Below are 15978 nucleotides of genomic sequence, written 5' to 3'. Positions count from 1 at the left end.
CACCCAATGAGTATCCATTATAGCGGAGTATAACTCAAGGCGGAGCTAAGGGTGTCGGCATAAAGCGATCCCAAATAATGACTCATACACTAACGTAACCCATTAATAGTGCTAGCTCTATTAACAGTAACCACATCAATAAAACGTGAATATCATTAAACGTAATATCATCAACCCGGAGAATAAGAGGAGGCAGGAATAACTCGTGATCGTATAAAACGGAAAACGGGAAATCCACCTCCTCTACTCGAGCTTAATAAAGAAAACGAGAGAAGGGGTATCTCGTAACTGTAGTAACAGAAAACGAGCACTCTATGCTCACGCTCTCAAGGTTACATAATACAGAACCAAAATTACACAATAATATGATAAGAATAATGATAAAATTGTAATAACCAAGAACGAAGAATAACGACAACGTAACAAATAAACATAAAGATATAGACTAAAACGAGCACCTTCCTGAGGCGTGTACATAACTATAACAAAGACTAGATAGATATTCTTCGTCCAAATTGGACTTGCTAGCAAATAAATACCATAGTAAAAACCAATAATAAATAATGATAATAAAAATGGTCATAAAACGTAAGTGATATAACCTAGATGACAGAGTACCAGATGGGCAATATTAACTTGAAAAACTACCGAATCGAACAAAACCAAAATGGCTGCCGTCACCGAGGACGGCCAAGCCTCTTCCAAAATTAAAATCCACATTACTGGAAAGAGAACAAATGCCCGGTACTGAAAAAACTGTCAAAACAAACTATGGTACTTAACATTGGTAAAGGTGAAGTAGCAGCGTCAGTCATGTTGAATTAACGACAATCACTTGCAAAAACACCGAGCACAAAAAAATTATGACTGCGGGCAAGTCCAAAACAGAAGGATGACCTGGAGAGCGCGAGTAGTAGGTGTCGGTTGGGTAGTCCAACTGTATTCTCTACGGCCTATCACGGCCCTCCCCTTTGATGAAGGGATTATCTAAATGGAAGACAGCCTGTGAATAGTGGTTTTCACATGCCCTTGTTAAATACACGACACCCACAAGGTGATCGCGCGAGGGTAGTAACCTCTGCATTCCATGCTTTTATCTTTCTCGAGTATATTTGGAAGATTTATATTAGAAAAGTGTAAAGAAGGACCCTTTTCACCGGGCGTCACAGGTCTCTCCCCAGAAATAGATTTTTCCTTCGTCAAAATCCCTTTTATATATATATATATATATATATATATATATATATATATATATATATATATTATATATACAGTGTATATATATATATATATATATATATATATTATATATACAGTGTATATATATATATATATATATATATATATATATATATATATATATATATACAGTGGTACCTCTACATACGAATTTAATTCGTTCCACAACCAACTTCGGATGTAGAAAATGTTCGGATGTAGAAACGAATTTTCCCATAATACATGGTAATTCATTTAATTCGTCCCTCAGCCTAAAAACCCATAATAAATCCTTAATAAATGGCTACACATAATTACACATAACAATAACATAACTGCATAATATGAAAGAAGCATGTAAAAAAGATAATTATAAAGAAATGATAAATAAAAAATGTGTTTTATTTCCACTTTACCTTAGAGACAGGCCAACGCAGGTGTAGGATTTGCTACGCCCCAGGAGACGGACGATTGGCGAGAAGGTAGACATGGTGTTAACATGTTCTTTAAATAAATACTCTCTCTCTCTCTCTCTCTCTCTCTCTCTCTCTCTCTCTCTCTCTCTCTCTCTCTCTCTCTCTCTCTCTCTTGTTCTTCTTCACTGTTAGTGTTAGAGACGTCTATTAATTTTTTCCGAGAGAGAGAGAGAGAGAGAGAGAGAGAGAGAGAGAGAGAGAGAGAGAGAGAGAGAGAGAGAGAGAGATATGAAACAAAAATGAGAGATTAAACAAAAATGTGCTGTGTACATATGATTTTTAACAGCGTTAACGAGTTGAAAGACAGTTAAATGTAACTAAAAATACAATATCAGTGAATCTGAATTCCTTTATTAACTAAAACAAATATTGATACAAACACACTCGTGTGCGTATGCGCAAACACACACACACACGCACGAGGAGACAAGATCAGCGAGGAGGTAGAGATGGTGACTGCGATAACATACCGTAACTTACACTACGGAAATTTTAATCTAACTTAGCTTATTTATTTTTTTTTTTATTTTTATATTTCATATTTTTTACATTTTTTTCTTTTGATTTTTTATTTTCATCACTTTCAGTGACGAGTTATGTTATCGCAGTCACCATCTCTACCTCCTCCCCGACCGTCTCTCTTACTGCGTAGCAATTTTTGCACCTGTGTGTGTGTTTGTGCATACGCACACGAGTGTGTTTGTATCAATATTTGTTTTAGTTAATAAAGGAATTCAGATTAGCTGTTATTACTTTCTTAGTTATATTTAATAGTTTTTTAACTCGTTGACGCTGTTAAAAATCGTATGTACTCTAAACACATTTTTGTTTAATCTCTCTCTCTCTCTCTCTCTCTCTCTCAATCTCGGAAAAAAAAATAATAGACGTATCTAACACTATAACAGCGAAGAAGAACGAGAGAGAGAGAGAGAGAGAGAGAGAGAGAGAGAGAGAGAGAGAGAGAGAGAGAGAGAGAGAGATTTTATTTAAAGAACATGTTAATGCTATGTTTAGAGGGAAACAGAAAAAGAGAGAAGTCTTATTTAAAAGAGCTTGTTAATGCTATCATGGTTTTCTTTGCTTCACTTTTTTCTTTCTTTCTGTTCATCACGCTGGCCCTTCTCACAAATGATCGTTGCTAACAATCTCTTTGTCCTTTATCCCTATCAACAAAGGGCGTTCTATCTCTTCCAGGGTATTGCTAAGATGTCTTGTAATAATGGTGATCACCTTCGATGGTTATTTGCTTTAATGGCTGCCTTCAGCTTGATGATCCTCGAGATCATAGGCCTATTCCGGCCATATTGTTTAGCCATACAGTATCACTCACATGCACACTGCTCTCATGTTTTTCTATAATTTCTTGCTTCAATTCTAATGAAAGAATTGCCTTCTTCCTGTACTGAAACTTAGCTTCTTAGGCACCATGATTATAGGTAAAATCAAAAAGGAAATGTGAGAAAAGGAAGAAAATAAGCACTGTTAATAACAGACCAAACAGAGGACAACCATACGATACACACAAGAATAGAGAACTGAGCACTCGACGCTCAATGGCGTAATGTTTACTTCGTGTGTCGAAATAAAATTCGGGTGCAGAGTCAAAAACTTTCTCGAATTTTACTTCGGATGTTGGAAAATTCGGATGTAGATACGTTCGTGTGTAGAGGTTCCACTGTATATATATATATATATATATATATATATATATATATATATAATATATATATATATATATATATATAGCAAAAACAAATAAGGAGACCTGACTGATTGCAATAATTACAGGTACAATCTTGTGGGTAGAAGATGCTATGCAGCTGCAGAAGTTTTTTTTATGGAAGAACACTGTTTGAGCAAAGGGAGTCAATCAACAGAGACCCAGTGTATGTGTTTTAGGCTATTTCTACAGTATATCATTGTGTGTCAGAGAGGCTTCATTTTCTCACCAGCTTTGGACCTGATTGCCATGCAGTAGAATAAGAAAATTCTGAAATTCTCCCAGTTGAAGACTGCTTTCAAAGTTGAAAGACACCTTCCAACATCTAGAATCCTAGAATCTTATGGCTTTCTGCCTCTCTTTCTCCAATTCCTCAGCAGTTGGTAGTAGACATCAATATTCCGAAGAACCCTGATCACTTCTAACCAGCCACATCCAAATGGTAACAAGATTAGCTGATTATCGCTCTTCCTCCATTGGGGAAGCTCTTCAATTTCTCAGTAAAAATACCACTCACTCCGAGTGTTAAACTTGGTTTCAGACGTGGACTCTTCATGAGCATCATCAAGCCTCTTGAGGAGCAGGTGGGTAATAGTCTTTACCTCCCAGAGAGCTCAGACCGGTAGGAGAACTTTCACAAGTCCAGTGGTCTCTTAATCAGACCTGCTCAAACTTGGGTTAGCACAGGCAAAGCAAGTAGGAAAACGGCATATATTTCCTGTGAACTAGTCATTCTGAAGGGAAGATCTCCATCACCTTGGTCCAGGAGTTCATGTCAGGGACCTAGAATCCAAACAACAATAACTGTAATTTTCTTGCTCCTCCCTACAAAGGTGACTAGTGAGGATCCAAATAACTTGCCTTCCTGTTCCGGAGAGGAGATACAATGACCCTTCTTTCAGTACGGCAGGAATGAAAGATCCTGAAACAGAGTTTCATTCTGTCTTATTTGAACAATTGGACATGCATTCTGACAAGGAGACTGCCCCAGACACTACACGAAGCCAGAATATTGCGAAGATCTAACTTAACCTCCACGAAGAACCTGTTAGTGGTGCAAGTGCTAAGGGGCCTTCACAAAGAACCTGTCAGTGGTGCAAGTGCTAAGGGCTTAGTCTATAAGTGCCAGGCACCTTTTACAACCCGCCATCCATGGGAGGATACCATAAGTCTTTGGATACAAGTACGTTTTCATTGGAACCTATGGTATCTGCTCAATAGTCTCTGTAGTGTACCTAGCCCCACGGGACAAGAAACATTGCGTCTAAGATAACAGTCGCAATGTTATTCTAAGATGGTTAGTGAAGTATCTGGCCGTTTCCCTCCTTTTCTTTTACCTCCCTTGGGGTGCAACGATCGTTTCGTTATTTATTTGATCAGATGTTTATGCAGGTGAGCTTCCATACTGAGTAACTGTTCTACATAAGTACTGTATCTCCCCCATCCACCTTACATGAGGGAGGATGGATAGAATGGACACATTATGCTTAATTGACCGTACATTGTGACATCATACCCTTCCAAAGATATAGTTTCTTCCTCTAAGATCTGTTAGTGGACAGAAACGTAGCTTAACCCCGGAGAAGCTACTCACATGTATTTGAAAGTGGTAGGAATCAAGTCCGAATGTATTGATATCTAAGGCTTTTAAACTAGCTAGTATGGTTATAGGGGCTTCCTCACCCCCTTAACAAGGAGTCTTAAAGGGAGATAGTTTGCATATGTGTAGGAGCAAATCACAAATTTTAAAAGTAATTTGTAAGTTTCCTGACTACTATATATACAAACCTGAGTCTTCAAGTTTCACCTCTTGCCTCAACCACCCTGCACTCCCTAAGTAAAGGTTAGTGAATTGGCTTGGTAGGGGTGTCTGCCAGTAACTACCAATACCTCATAAGATGTTGACAGCCGAGTCCTGCCAAACGGAAAAACACTTTTATTAATGGACTCAGGTTGTATAGCTAGGAAAATGCAAATTACTGTACTATGTCTTTTTGTGAGTGGAACCTCTAATGTATTTTCCCATTAGTAACTGTTTCTACAATAAATACTAAGAGTTTTCTTGTGTAGCTGATACATACTACATTGCAGTATACTATAGTTTAAATAAAGTAGCAGCTTTAGTTTAGCATAATTTTTCTTGTCAAGTGGCCAAAACTTTGTCAATTGACAGGAAGATCATGATATTTCAACTTCTAAATACTTCGCATATGTGCAATCTCCACCCATGTCAGAAAAAAAACCAGTAACAAATTAATTTCAAAACTACAAAATAATTTTATTGTAGAACTAACTTCATATTACTGATGGTTAGAGATTTAAGTAAATAGAAATGGCAAACTTATTCAGTTGGATAATTATTAACAGGCTTTCTGATAAATCAGGTGTTTTAGGTTATGTACATTTATATTGTCATTTCATTGTATGGAACAAAATATTGCAAATAATTTTAGTACTCCAAGATGTCATCGATGCATTTTTTTATCAGTGATGGCAAATTAGAATCATATAAACATCATTCATTATTATATTAAAAAAAGTTACAAATTAACAAGATTTTGCTTTGATAAATCAATTAAGTCATCTCCTTAAAAAAATCTAGATATTATTTCACACACTTGTGTTTACATAAATATTGGGATGCATACTTAAAGTAAAACCATGTGATGAGGATTCCATGTACAGGACTATATTTTCCAAGTTTAGGTAAGCTCAATAAAAATGCTGTAATGTAATGCCTCAGTTTTTATTGATTCACTTATCATAAGATATGCTGCATAACTGTATCAATACTTAGTTTTTAAGATTTTTATATTTCAATGATGGTCTCCAATGAGAAAAAAAAAAAACTAGTAATTAAGTTATAAAATATTAATAACATCACCAATAATAAAGACCTTTTTTAATGTTGTATGTAGTTATATTGAAAAGTAACTCAATGACAACCTTGTAAAATTATATTTGAGATATTTTAACTTTATTTATAAATTCTTTGTGTAGATGCCATTTGTGACAATGGTAGTAAGAATTTTGAGATTACATAACATTTTACAAAAATCTTCAAGTGGTAATATCATATAGCAAAAGATTTAAACTACTTTATCAAAACCCTCAAGTGTTACTACTGTGCTGTATAGCAAAAGAAATTTGGGTTTTTGTACTTGCAGGATTTAATGATTATGATTGATTTTTTAAGACTTCCATTTTTACAGTATACGTCTTCGAGGTTCCTAGTGTTAGCAGACTACAATGCAATGGGGGGATCTGAAGTCAGTCTTCGGGAGGGAGACTATGTAGATCTCATCAAAGTAGGATGTGCTGGATGGTGGTATGTTAGAGTATCTGGGACACCTTATGAAGGTTGGGCTCCTGCCGCATACCTGGAGCGGGTTCTCAAGAAAGGCAGCAGGTCATCTCCTTCAGTTAGTAGCCAGGAGTCTTCCTCTGGTTTAAAACATGCTACTTCAAGGTTTGTGCTTATTAAGATTGTTCACACCCTAAACAATTTTATTTTATTTGCTATTTTTATAATAATTCAATATTTAAATTATAATACTATAATAAATAATTTTTTTATCATCATGCTAATTAATCTTTTCTTTAAATATGCAGTTTGTTCCGTAACTGGAATAAAAACCTATGCTATTTATTAGGGGTATTATTTTTGGTAAAACTGAAAAGACGAGCCATTAAAATTGTAGCAAGGTTTAACTACCCAACCCGCTAGTTAGTGGGAGGGTAAGGGGGTTAGCTTGCTACCACTCCCACTCGCACACCTGTGATTTACTATGAGATTCAGGGCCTCTGTAACACGGTTTTTTCGCAATAACTTTTTTTCTATGAATTTCATAAATATAACGCTTATTCAGAATACACATTATATCTACACATAAATTTTGACAATATTCTGCATTACGTAGGTTGAATAAATTTGGTACTTTATTAAGTAAAAGTGACGATTTTTGAAGACGGGCCAACTTACTCAGAGAAAAGGTTTCGAACGCACTCGTTACGTAACTTATGACGGCATTTCTTCTCTCTTTCTCGATTGATGATTGGTTATACGTAACGAAGGCTATACCTCTGCCAACAATAACACAAAAGTGTAAATAAAAGCAAAGCAGTACACCTTTATGAACTCTGAAACCTCTCCACTGAGAATTGTCATAATGAACAAACGAACAAAATATGTTAATAAATACAAAAACACTTCGATTATTTGTCCAACTCCCAAAATAAGTTTCCTAAGAAATTACAGTCTACTTTATAGGTCACAGTCAGATTGACAAAGTGTATGGAATAGTTGGTAATTTTCAAAAACGTAGTAGACCAGCTTGATTTGATAACTGCTATATCCAATGTCAAGCAATTTTTATTCATTGTCTATCTACCTACCTATTTACTGTAAAAAAAAGATAGCCGGTACCGTATTTTCGCTTTAAACCTTCACCAATAATTATTGTCAGAATGATGACTTCATGAGGATCCACCCACTTTGGCCTCGTTATAATTCAGGATAACACTGAAGGCTATCATGGGCATTGTTGGATCAGAAAATTTAAATTCTGGCTATAAAAACTCATTTCTCGAGTAGTTGTAAGAAGTGCTAAATGATCCTCAAGGATCCCAGCAGTTGGGGCACTACTGCTACAGTAGTATTACTACGCTAGCACAGATACCCCACCCACATTTATGTATCATTCCGCCATTCATAAAGTCTTTGTCATGTTTTTTTCACTGTGCAATAAGCCATGGCCTCCTCAGAAATTAAGTTTAACATTAGATGATAGGTTATTTCATTAAGCTGACAAATTATGGCAACTGGGTATGTTATTGCCGTTGATGAAGCTAAAGATAAAGTATGGTATCATTCCTTCATTGCATTATCATCTTTACTACTATTTGTTTGCTACATGTAGTAATTATTTTAAAGGATAAATTAATTATGTTCACTTTACTTCTATAAATTCCCATTAGATGTACAAATAAAACTCCTAAAACTATTCATGATTTATTTACAAAATGCAGTCATGCCCAAAACATAGCCAACACGGTCGTACGGCCTAAGAAGAAGAAAAGAAATTATATCGGATGATCCGTTGGTCTGTTGGAGATTTTAGCACAAAAATCTTATTTTAACCAAAATAGTTATATAAAGACTGTTTACATACAATCTCTCTCTTTCTCTCTCTCTTGGTGGGATAGTGAATAGTTAATGGAAATGTTCAATAGCCTGAATGACATTACAAGTACTGTATTATAATCATGTTACGCTAGGTACAAACCAGACCATAAACATTGGATTTAAACTAGAAACTGGATAATTACCTATTCAGGCTATAGTAAATATGGCCACGGGCTTTCTCTTGACTGTAAAAAGTTGCAAGTCGTAAGACAAATGCAGTTTTGCAACCACGGGGGCAATTCCAGATCCTGTTAGCCATTCTTGAATGTTATGGGTTTCAGAGTCGATGGAAGAAGGTGAATGGGTGTCTGGTGGATGGGCGGGGCAAAATTTTGTCCAAAGCTGTTTACATTGCTTACGTAATGAATTTTTTCGACTCTTGGCTCGTTATCACTGGCCATGGCGTCGGCTAGATCATTTTTACTCTATAAAAATTCAAACTATTGGGTTTAGGTTAATGATAATGCTGACAAAATTTGTGTGTGGTTGTAAAATATACATATGTCAACTTTCAGCTACATCCGATGCTTTGTTAAGGAGCAAAGTCCAAAAAACCGTGTTACAGAGGCCCTGAATCTTATAGTAGCTCACTTTCCTTTTGGCTCAGATGGAGACCGGTTGTTATCGCTCTTTCGCCTCGCCTATTGCTTCGTGGTTTCGGTTTTTTGTGATTAAGGAAGAAGAAAAAAAATTGTGATGATTGTTTACCTAACTTTAAGAATTTGATTTTTAATAGTTAGCAATAGCATTGGGATGACCAAGAACAATGCAATACCTATCAAAATAAATTCATAAAAATTGCAATAAAATTCAAGCTGGGGGATGATTTTAAATAGTTCGCGCTCCTCTACACTGGGAGCGCTGCGCACAACTACCTACATCTACACCCAGCTGGTCCTAGCTCTCTCTGTACAGTGTGTATCCATTTACGGGGGTAAAATATTACAGCTATATTTGAAAAAAAAAAAAAAAATGGATTTTGATTAAACTGGTGTTTCACTTAACTGTATCCAATAATAATGCATGTAATATTCACATTTAAGTATTGTATGTATAATTAAAAACAATGAATTATAATCTCATGCATTGTTTACATTCAAATCACCTGATCAAATCTGTGTAGTCCGCCGTCAACCTATATTCACTTTCACAATATTATCCCACTGATATGACCATTCACTTTCACAGAATTAACTCACTGATATAACCTATCATGCATATTAGTATGATATCTCCTTCACATTATTATTGTCCTTCACTCATTATTATTATATCTTTAATCCTTTTCCCAATTCCTTCCCCAATCCCTTTCGTACATTTACGTTGCTCTCCCACACACATCTACAACGTATCTTTCCAAGTCTTTTCTCATTATTTTTCGTGATTTCTTTCATCTTCTCTTTTCTAGCATTCATTTGTCATTTTCATCTTATTAATAATTCTAAACCTCTTTCTTATCCCTTATTCCACGTATACCCCTTCCTATTTTTTATTCCTTCTCGCATTTCCAAAATTCATTGATTTCGCTAATTTATTTGAATTAGTGTAGATAAGGCGGAGGAAATGTGCAAGAAGGAACCGGACTACCCCCTCCCCCCTCCTATTTCGTTTCTTTGTCATATTGTTTCGTCCTTCTCTCTCCCTGGTGTTTCCCTTAACTGTATCGAATAATAATGCATGTAATATTCACATTTTAGTATTATATCTATAATTAAAAACAAAGCCTAGTCCGTCATCAACCTCAATTTTCGGATCAATTAACTCCCTTATTATTAAGCCATGCTTCTGAAGGATATTTCATTTTTACTGAAAGAAACAATTATTACTTGATCTACCATTTTCCAATTAGCATATTGATTCTAATAGTTTTATTTTAAATGCTTTTCTCATATTTTATTAACTTGTACTGTGAGGCGAATCGCATGACGTTAACCGGGGTTTCTTTCATGTTGCCGATGCACAATATTTTATAGTATTTAACTCTGTGGTGCTGGATTATAAAGCCTCAATAAAAACTTAGCAAAAAAACAAAGATTTAATTTATTACAATGAGTGAGTGAGTGAATGTGTGTGAATGATTTGAAGTTTTCTGGCATCCTGACATCAAATAAGAGAGAACTAAATTACTGTAATGAGTTATAAATGCATTATAAGAAGATTATGGTAGATTATAAGAAATTGGTGCTTATGTAATACTATATTGATTATATATTGTAGATGTTTTGAATAAGTTAAAAAATAGTATACAAAATTATCTGTTATTGATATGCTAAGACAACTCATAACCGACGCCACTACTCAACTTCTTATGTGTTGTCTCTTGCGCAGTATGTTACTATATACTGTATCTATATTTTCTTAAATAGAAATACAGCTTATTTTATAAATCAAAACCTTAAATATCTCGTAATATGGCAGGTGCTTAAGACACTTGCGCAAGGCTGGAGAAACTTCCCTTCTGACCTTTCCCCCACTTGTCCATCGGTCATCCTGTCAGCGGATAACCTTTCGTTGACTCGGCCGCCGCCGCAGGGGAATCGTCATCATTTGGACCCTCCTCGTTCAGCTGTTGTCTTCGCCTTTCTCTCTACCATGGGGAACAGAAGGGTGTGGCCTTTCAGAGCTTGACTTCGGTCTTTCTCTTCTCAAAGCCGTTTTTTTTTTTTTATGGGCTTCCGACAGTACTAATGGGGGAGCATCTTTCCCGTTTGCGGGTTAGGTTGCCCTTCCAATTATTTTTCTTAATTATTTAAGTGAAAATATAATTTTTTGTAATTTAACTTTTCAGCTGCTTCAGCGCGGGGAACACTTTCCACCGGAGTATCCAGTGGTTCTTCTGATTAGTGAATATTTTTAGCGGATTTAAATAACTGTAATTCTTGTTTTATCAATTACTCTCCGCTCTCCTTCCCCTGTCGATGTCGACTGGGGAAGGGAGTGCGCAGTTCTTATTTTATGTTTGTTCCCTCTGTGGTCTCCTTTCCTGTCTTAGACTAAGTGTTTCTCTCGAGGGAGTTTTTTGTTACATAATTTATTTTATTCTTCCTCAGTTAGCGATGCAGTTCTTCTTTGTTCGACCAATAGAGCCGACTAAGTAGAGCTGTTCCGTTCATGCTTGGGTAATCTGCTGTCACTGTCGGCCCTCAGAAGCCATCATCCCTTATCTTTAGAAGTACACTCGTGGCAGCTCCTGATCAGCACTCCATCTTCGAGGATCTAGCTCCGGCTACGCTTCCTCAGGCAGTGCTCTTAGCAGATCATCTTAGAGCGCTGCCAAGAGGTGCGCCTCCAGGGGCTGGACTACTTTCCCTTCCGAGGGAGAGTTTTCCTCCCCAGGTGTTGGGTTGTTTCTCCCTTTCAAGGGAGAACTTATCTGCATCTTCTTCATCACTTCGACTCCGACTACTATTGCTGTCTTCGACTAGACTTCGCTCCCCCCTTGCTGAGTCTCTCTTCCTTCAGGGGCCGAGCGTAGTCTTAGGCAAGTCTCTCCTGCGAAGTGATCACCTCTCGTTCGTGAGAGGGGCCACTCATAGAGACTCCTCTCCGGAGGATTGCTGCTGCTGAAGGTCAGCTTGCTGATCCACCGGCCCCCAGAGGGCATCATTCCTTCTCCTTAGAAGTACGCCTTCACCTCTGGTGAAGAGACGCCTCTTTGACTCTTCAGCAATGCAGCCTTCCCCCGCAGAGGAGCCCCATCTTCCATCTTCTTCTGGCCCTCGACCTTCGCCGTTCCTGGACCTTCTCCTGACGACGCTGCCGCTAGTCCTCGGACTTCGGCATTGGACTCTGTGGATCACTTCGCGATCCCCTCCAGAGGATGTTCGCCCTTCCAAAGGGCACATCCTTGTTCCAAACCTGCCTTCTCTGTTCCTGTCTTAAACATCACTTGCCCTCACGAACGTGCCTTCCATAGCAGCATTCCAGATCTTTGGTTGGGCGCCAGCGCTCTCCAACACACCAGCACTCACCAACATCTCGTCAGTGCTCTCCAGCACGCCAACGCTCTCCACAGCATCGGCGCTCCACAGTGATTCAGCGCTCTCCAGCACGCCAATGCTCTCTACAGCATTGGCGCTCCACAGTGCTTCAGCGCTCTCAATTGCGTCAACACTCTCTTGTGCTTCAGCGATCTCCTGATCACCGTCGCTCCCCAGCGGGTTCTTGCCATTCTCAGCATCAGGTGTTTGCAGGCTTGCCAGCACTCGCCAGCGCTCGCCTGCGCACCAGCATTTTCCAGCTTGTCAGCGCTTGCCTGCACGCCCGCGTACCAGCGTTCTCCGGCTCGCCAGCACTCGCCTGCATGCCCGTGCTCACCTGCGCACGCCCGCTCTCCTGAGCAGAAGCACTCTCCAATGCTGTAGTAGCTTGCGGACTGTGGCCAGAGGTAGCACCCAAACTGCCTAGTGTCTGAATGACGACTACACCTCAACGTTCACTACATAAAAAATGTACAACGGTGGAATACCCAAAAATCTGGGTGAAAGGCAAACAATCAAGGATGAACTGAGTACCACCCCTTGATTTTATACTGGGCAAGGGGACCCAGCAAGAACCTTACTTCCTCCTTATCTTCCCTTGCCTTGAGCTTTCTGAATAAATGTGTAGCATGACTGCTGATTCATTTCTGGGAAAATGAGCAGTATACATGAATAGCTCTTATCTTCTTTAGGTAAGGTAGCTTCAAACTTAAGTAAAGTGTCAGAACATTAGGTGAAAGGGAAAATTTTTTAATACTGACAACAGGACACAGTGTGTGAGAAAAATTTATGATTAATGATTCATTAGAAAGAGATTTAATATAAAAAAAAACTGTTAGGATTACATTAACATTGTTTTGTCAAATTCAAATAAGCAATTAAAGGAAAAATTAGTACCCCTTTACACTCCAGCCTCACAATAACAAGATAAAAAAAATTTTGGATTAAAAAAAACAAAAAACTATTCACATGCTGGACACACTTATGGGTTCCAGATGCAATTATAAACAAAGGCACACCCTAGCTGGGTATCTGTTTGGGATACATTCAAATACAAGTAGCTTGCCTCCTCACAATCAAAGAGATTATAAAACAAGGTTGCAATTCATGCGGCAAAACTAGAAGATCCTGGCAAACTTGCTTTTAACCGTCTTCTCCAGGCTGACTAGCAACATAATCAGGTGCAGGATCATGCAATATTATTCCAGACTTATGACAGGGAAAACTTCAAGCTTAAAGAAGAACCCCGCAACACGTGGTTCATTATCTGCATGAATAGTCAACCGGGTTTGGGCATTGACAACATAAAAGTTTGGCTGCCAATGAAAACTTTTCTATGTCACTTTATGTTCACTTGTTTCTGGGTTTCACTTCAAACTTAGAGTTCCTACTGGGTGTAGGGTCCTGCTGTCAGTACATATTAAAAGAAATAATAACAGATTAAGGCACTTCTTTGGGGGGACACTTGAGGGCTGTAAAAAATATATAAAAATTAAATTTTTTTTCATACACACAAACAACGCTCCAGTACTCTCCTGCGCACTCACGGAAGAGGCAAAAGAAGGAAAGGGAAAACTTTTTGACATGTCACCTTTGCCCCATTCCCTTCCCCGCAAACGCATTACAGCGCGCCCACCAGGAAAAGAGGGAAGAGGCTTCACAGAAGGGTTCAAGATCCTGAAGATTCCATTTTCGAAGGCGGATCCACCGCATCAACCATCGGTCGAGGCTCCTCACAAGGAACCCTTGATCCCTTTCTCTTCAAGAGGCATTTCTGACAGTACCACCGTCAGCAAACACGATCTGGATGTAGCAAACTGCCTATCATTAGCTCACCAATCTCTTATTGCCAGCTCATCGACTGCTGATCACTAGTCTGCTGACCACTGATTGCTAGCTCGTCTCCACCAATGAGAAATCATCAACCGCCTGATCACTAGATCACCGTTTGCTGATTGCTAGCTCATCTTTCTCTGATCATTGACCTCCAGTCTCGCCAATTGCTAGCGTACCAATCCCCGATTGCTAGCTCGTCTTTCTTCAATCATTGACCTCAGTCTCACTGATCTCTGACCCCCAGCTCTCTAATAGCCAATCGTCAGCTTGCTGATCTCTAGCTCGCCGATCGCCAGTCCTCGATAGTCAGCTGTTGCTAGATCACCTATCGCTAGTTTACCATTCGCTAATGCTCCGATTGCCGATCACTAGAGCGCCATTCACCGATCATCAGCTCAACACTCTGATCGTCGAACTTTTCTCTAACCATACGGTTCTCGATCGTCAGCTTTCCAAGCTTCCTTTCAGAGCTCCGAGCGCTGATCGTCAATGGCTTGCTGATCACCAACGAGCAATCATTAAACCATTCTGCTGTTTCTAAGGGTGCTCCAAGCCAATCGCCAATTCATTGATCGCCAGCCTTAACTGGCAGACTGACTAGACAGCCTTCGTTTGCTTATCGGTTACCATCTTCGGCCTGCAGATCGCCTCAGACTCTCTAGTCAACCTCTGCCCGTTGTTCCCTAGATAGGAAGGCAAACAACACACTTTTCGCTATACGCCGTTCACCATCACACCGATCCACTAAAGCTATCAGCAGGCAATCGACAGCCCCCATTAGCGGCTTGTCGACAAGTGACTACTAGCGAGCACTCTCCAACTGCACAGTAGCCACGATACCCAGCCCTTGACCATTGGTCAATGTACGCCAGAACGATGCTGTTCTAAGGAATAGCATCAACCCCGTCAGGGCACATGGTAGGGTCGAGCGTTGCCTTACCCACTTATATCAGTTAAAGGAGTGCTCTACCAGGGAAGAATCCTTACACAGGGTATCGCGTCCCATCTTTTCCTCCACGAGTCAAGACCCCAGCGTCAACAAACTCCTATGCAAAAGGATACGCAAGGAGCTGGCCCTTTGGGCCGATGTCCACACCATGTTGGACAAGTTGGGACAAGCTGTAAGACCACAGGTTTTCATGTGCATGCTAGACCTAATGGATGCAAACTTCCAGGTCCCAAACCATCCATCTTCAAGGAAGTATCAGAGATTCAGCCTAAACAACAAGAAATACCAGTTCAGGGTGCTGTGCTTCGGTCTTTCCACAGCGCCCATCCTGGGCTCAGAGGATTGTCATCTGTCTAGTCCGTTTTCTGGACGACTGACTGATCCTAGCAGACTCGGTGGTAACATTGCATCAGCACCGAAATGTCTGAAGTTTTTAACAAAATCTGGTGATCATGGTAAGTATTTGGAAGTATTCCCTACTTCCCTCTCAGGAGACTGGTATATCTTGGAATCATTCTAGACACCAATCTCCACAAAAACTTTCTCATCAAAGCCAGGATAACGAGGCTTAGAAAGGTCACAAGACCCTTTCTCAAGATGAGAACAACTCCCAG

The 15978-nt window shown here is 39.1% G+C and overlaps 1 protein-coding gene across 11 annotated transcripts in view; it reads left to right on the top strand.

Moving 5' to 3' along the window:
- Positions 1-15978, top strand: part of LOC137657922 (guanine nucleotide exchange factor DBS-like) — a 664479-nt gene that overhangs the window by 607118 nt on the left and 41383 nt on the right. For all 11 annotated transcript variants that reach the window (XM_068392587.1, XM_068392595.1, XM_068392589.1 and 8 more), the window contains one exon: positions 6627-6883. In XM_068392587.1, coding sequence (XP_068248688.1) covers positions 6627-6883 — 257 coding nt within the window. The remainder of the gene's footprint in view (positions 1-6626; positions 6884-15978) is intronic.

Source organism: Palaemon carinicauda, chromosome 18, assembly GCF_036898095.1.
Source record: "Palaemon carinicauda isolate YSFRI2023 chromosome 18, ASM3689809v2, whole genome shotgun sequence".
NCBI classification, from domain to species: domain Eukaryota; kingdom Metazoa; phylum Arthropoda; class Malacostraca; order Decapoda; family Palaemonidae; genus Palaemon; species Palaemon carinicauda.
This window is presented reverse-complemented; position numbering and strand designations above follow the sequence as displayed.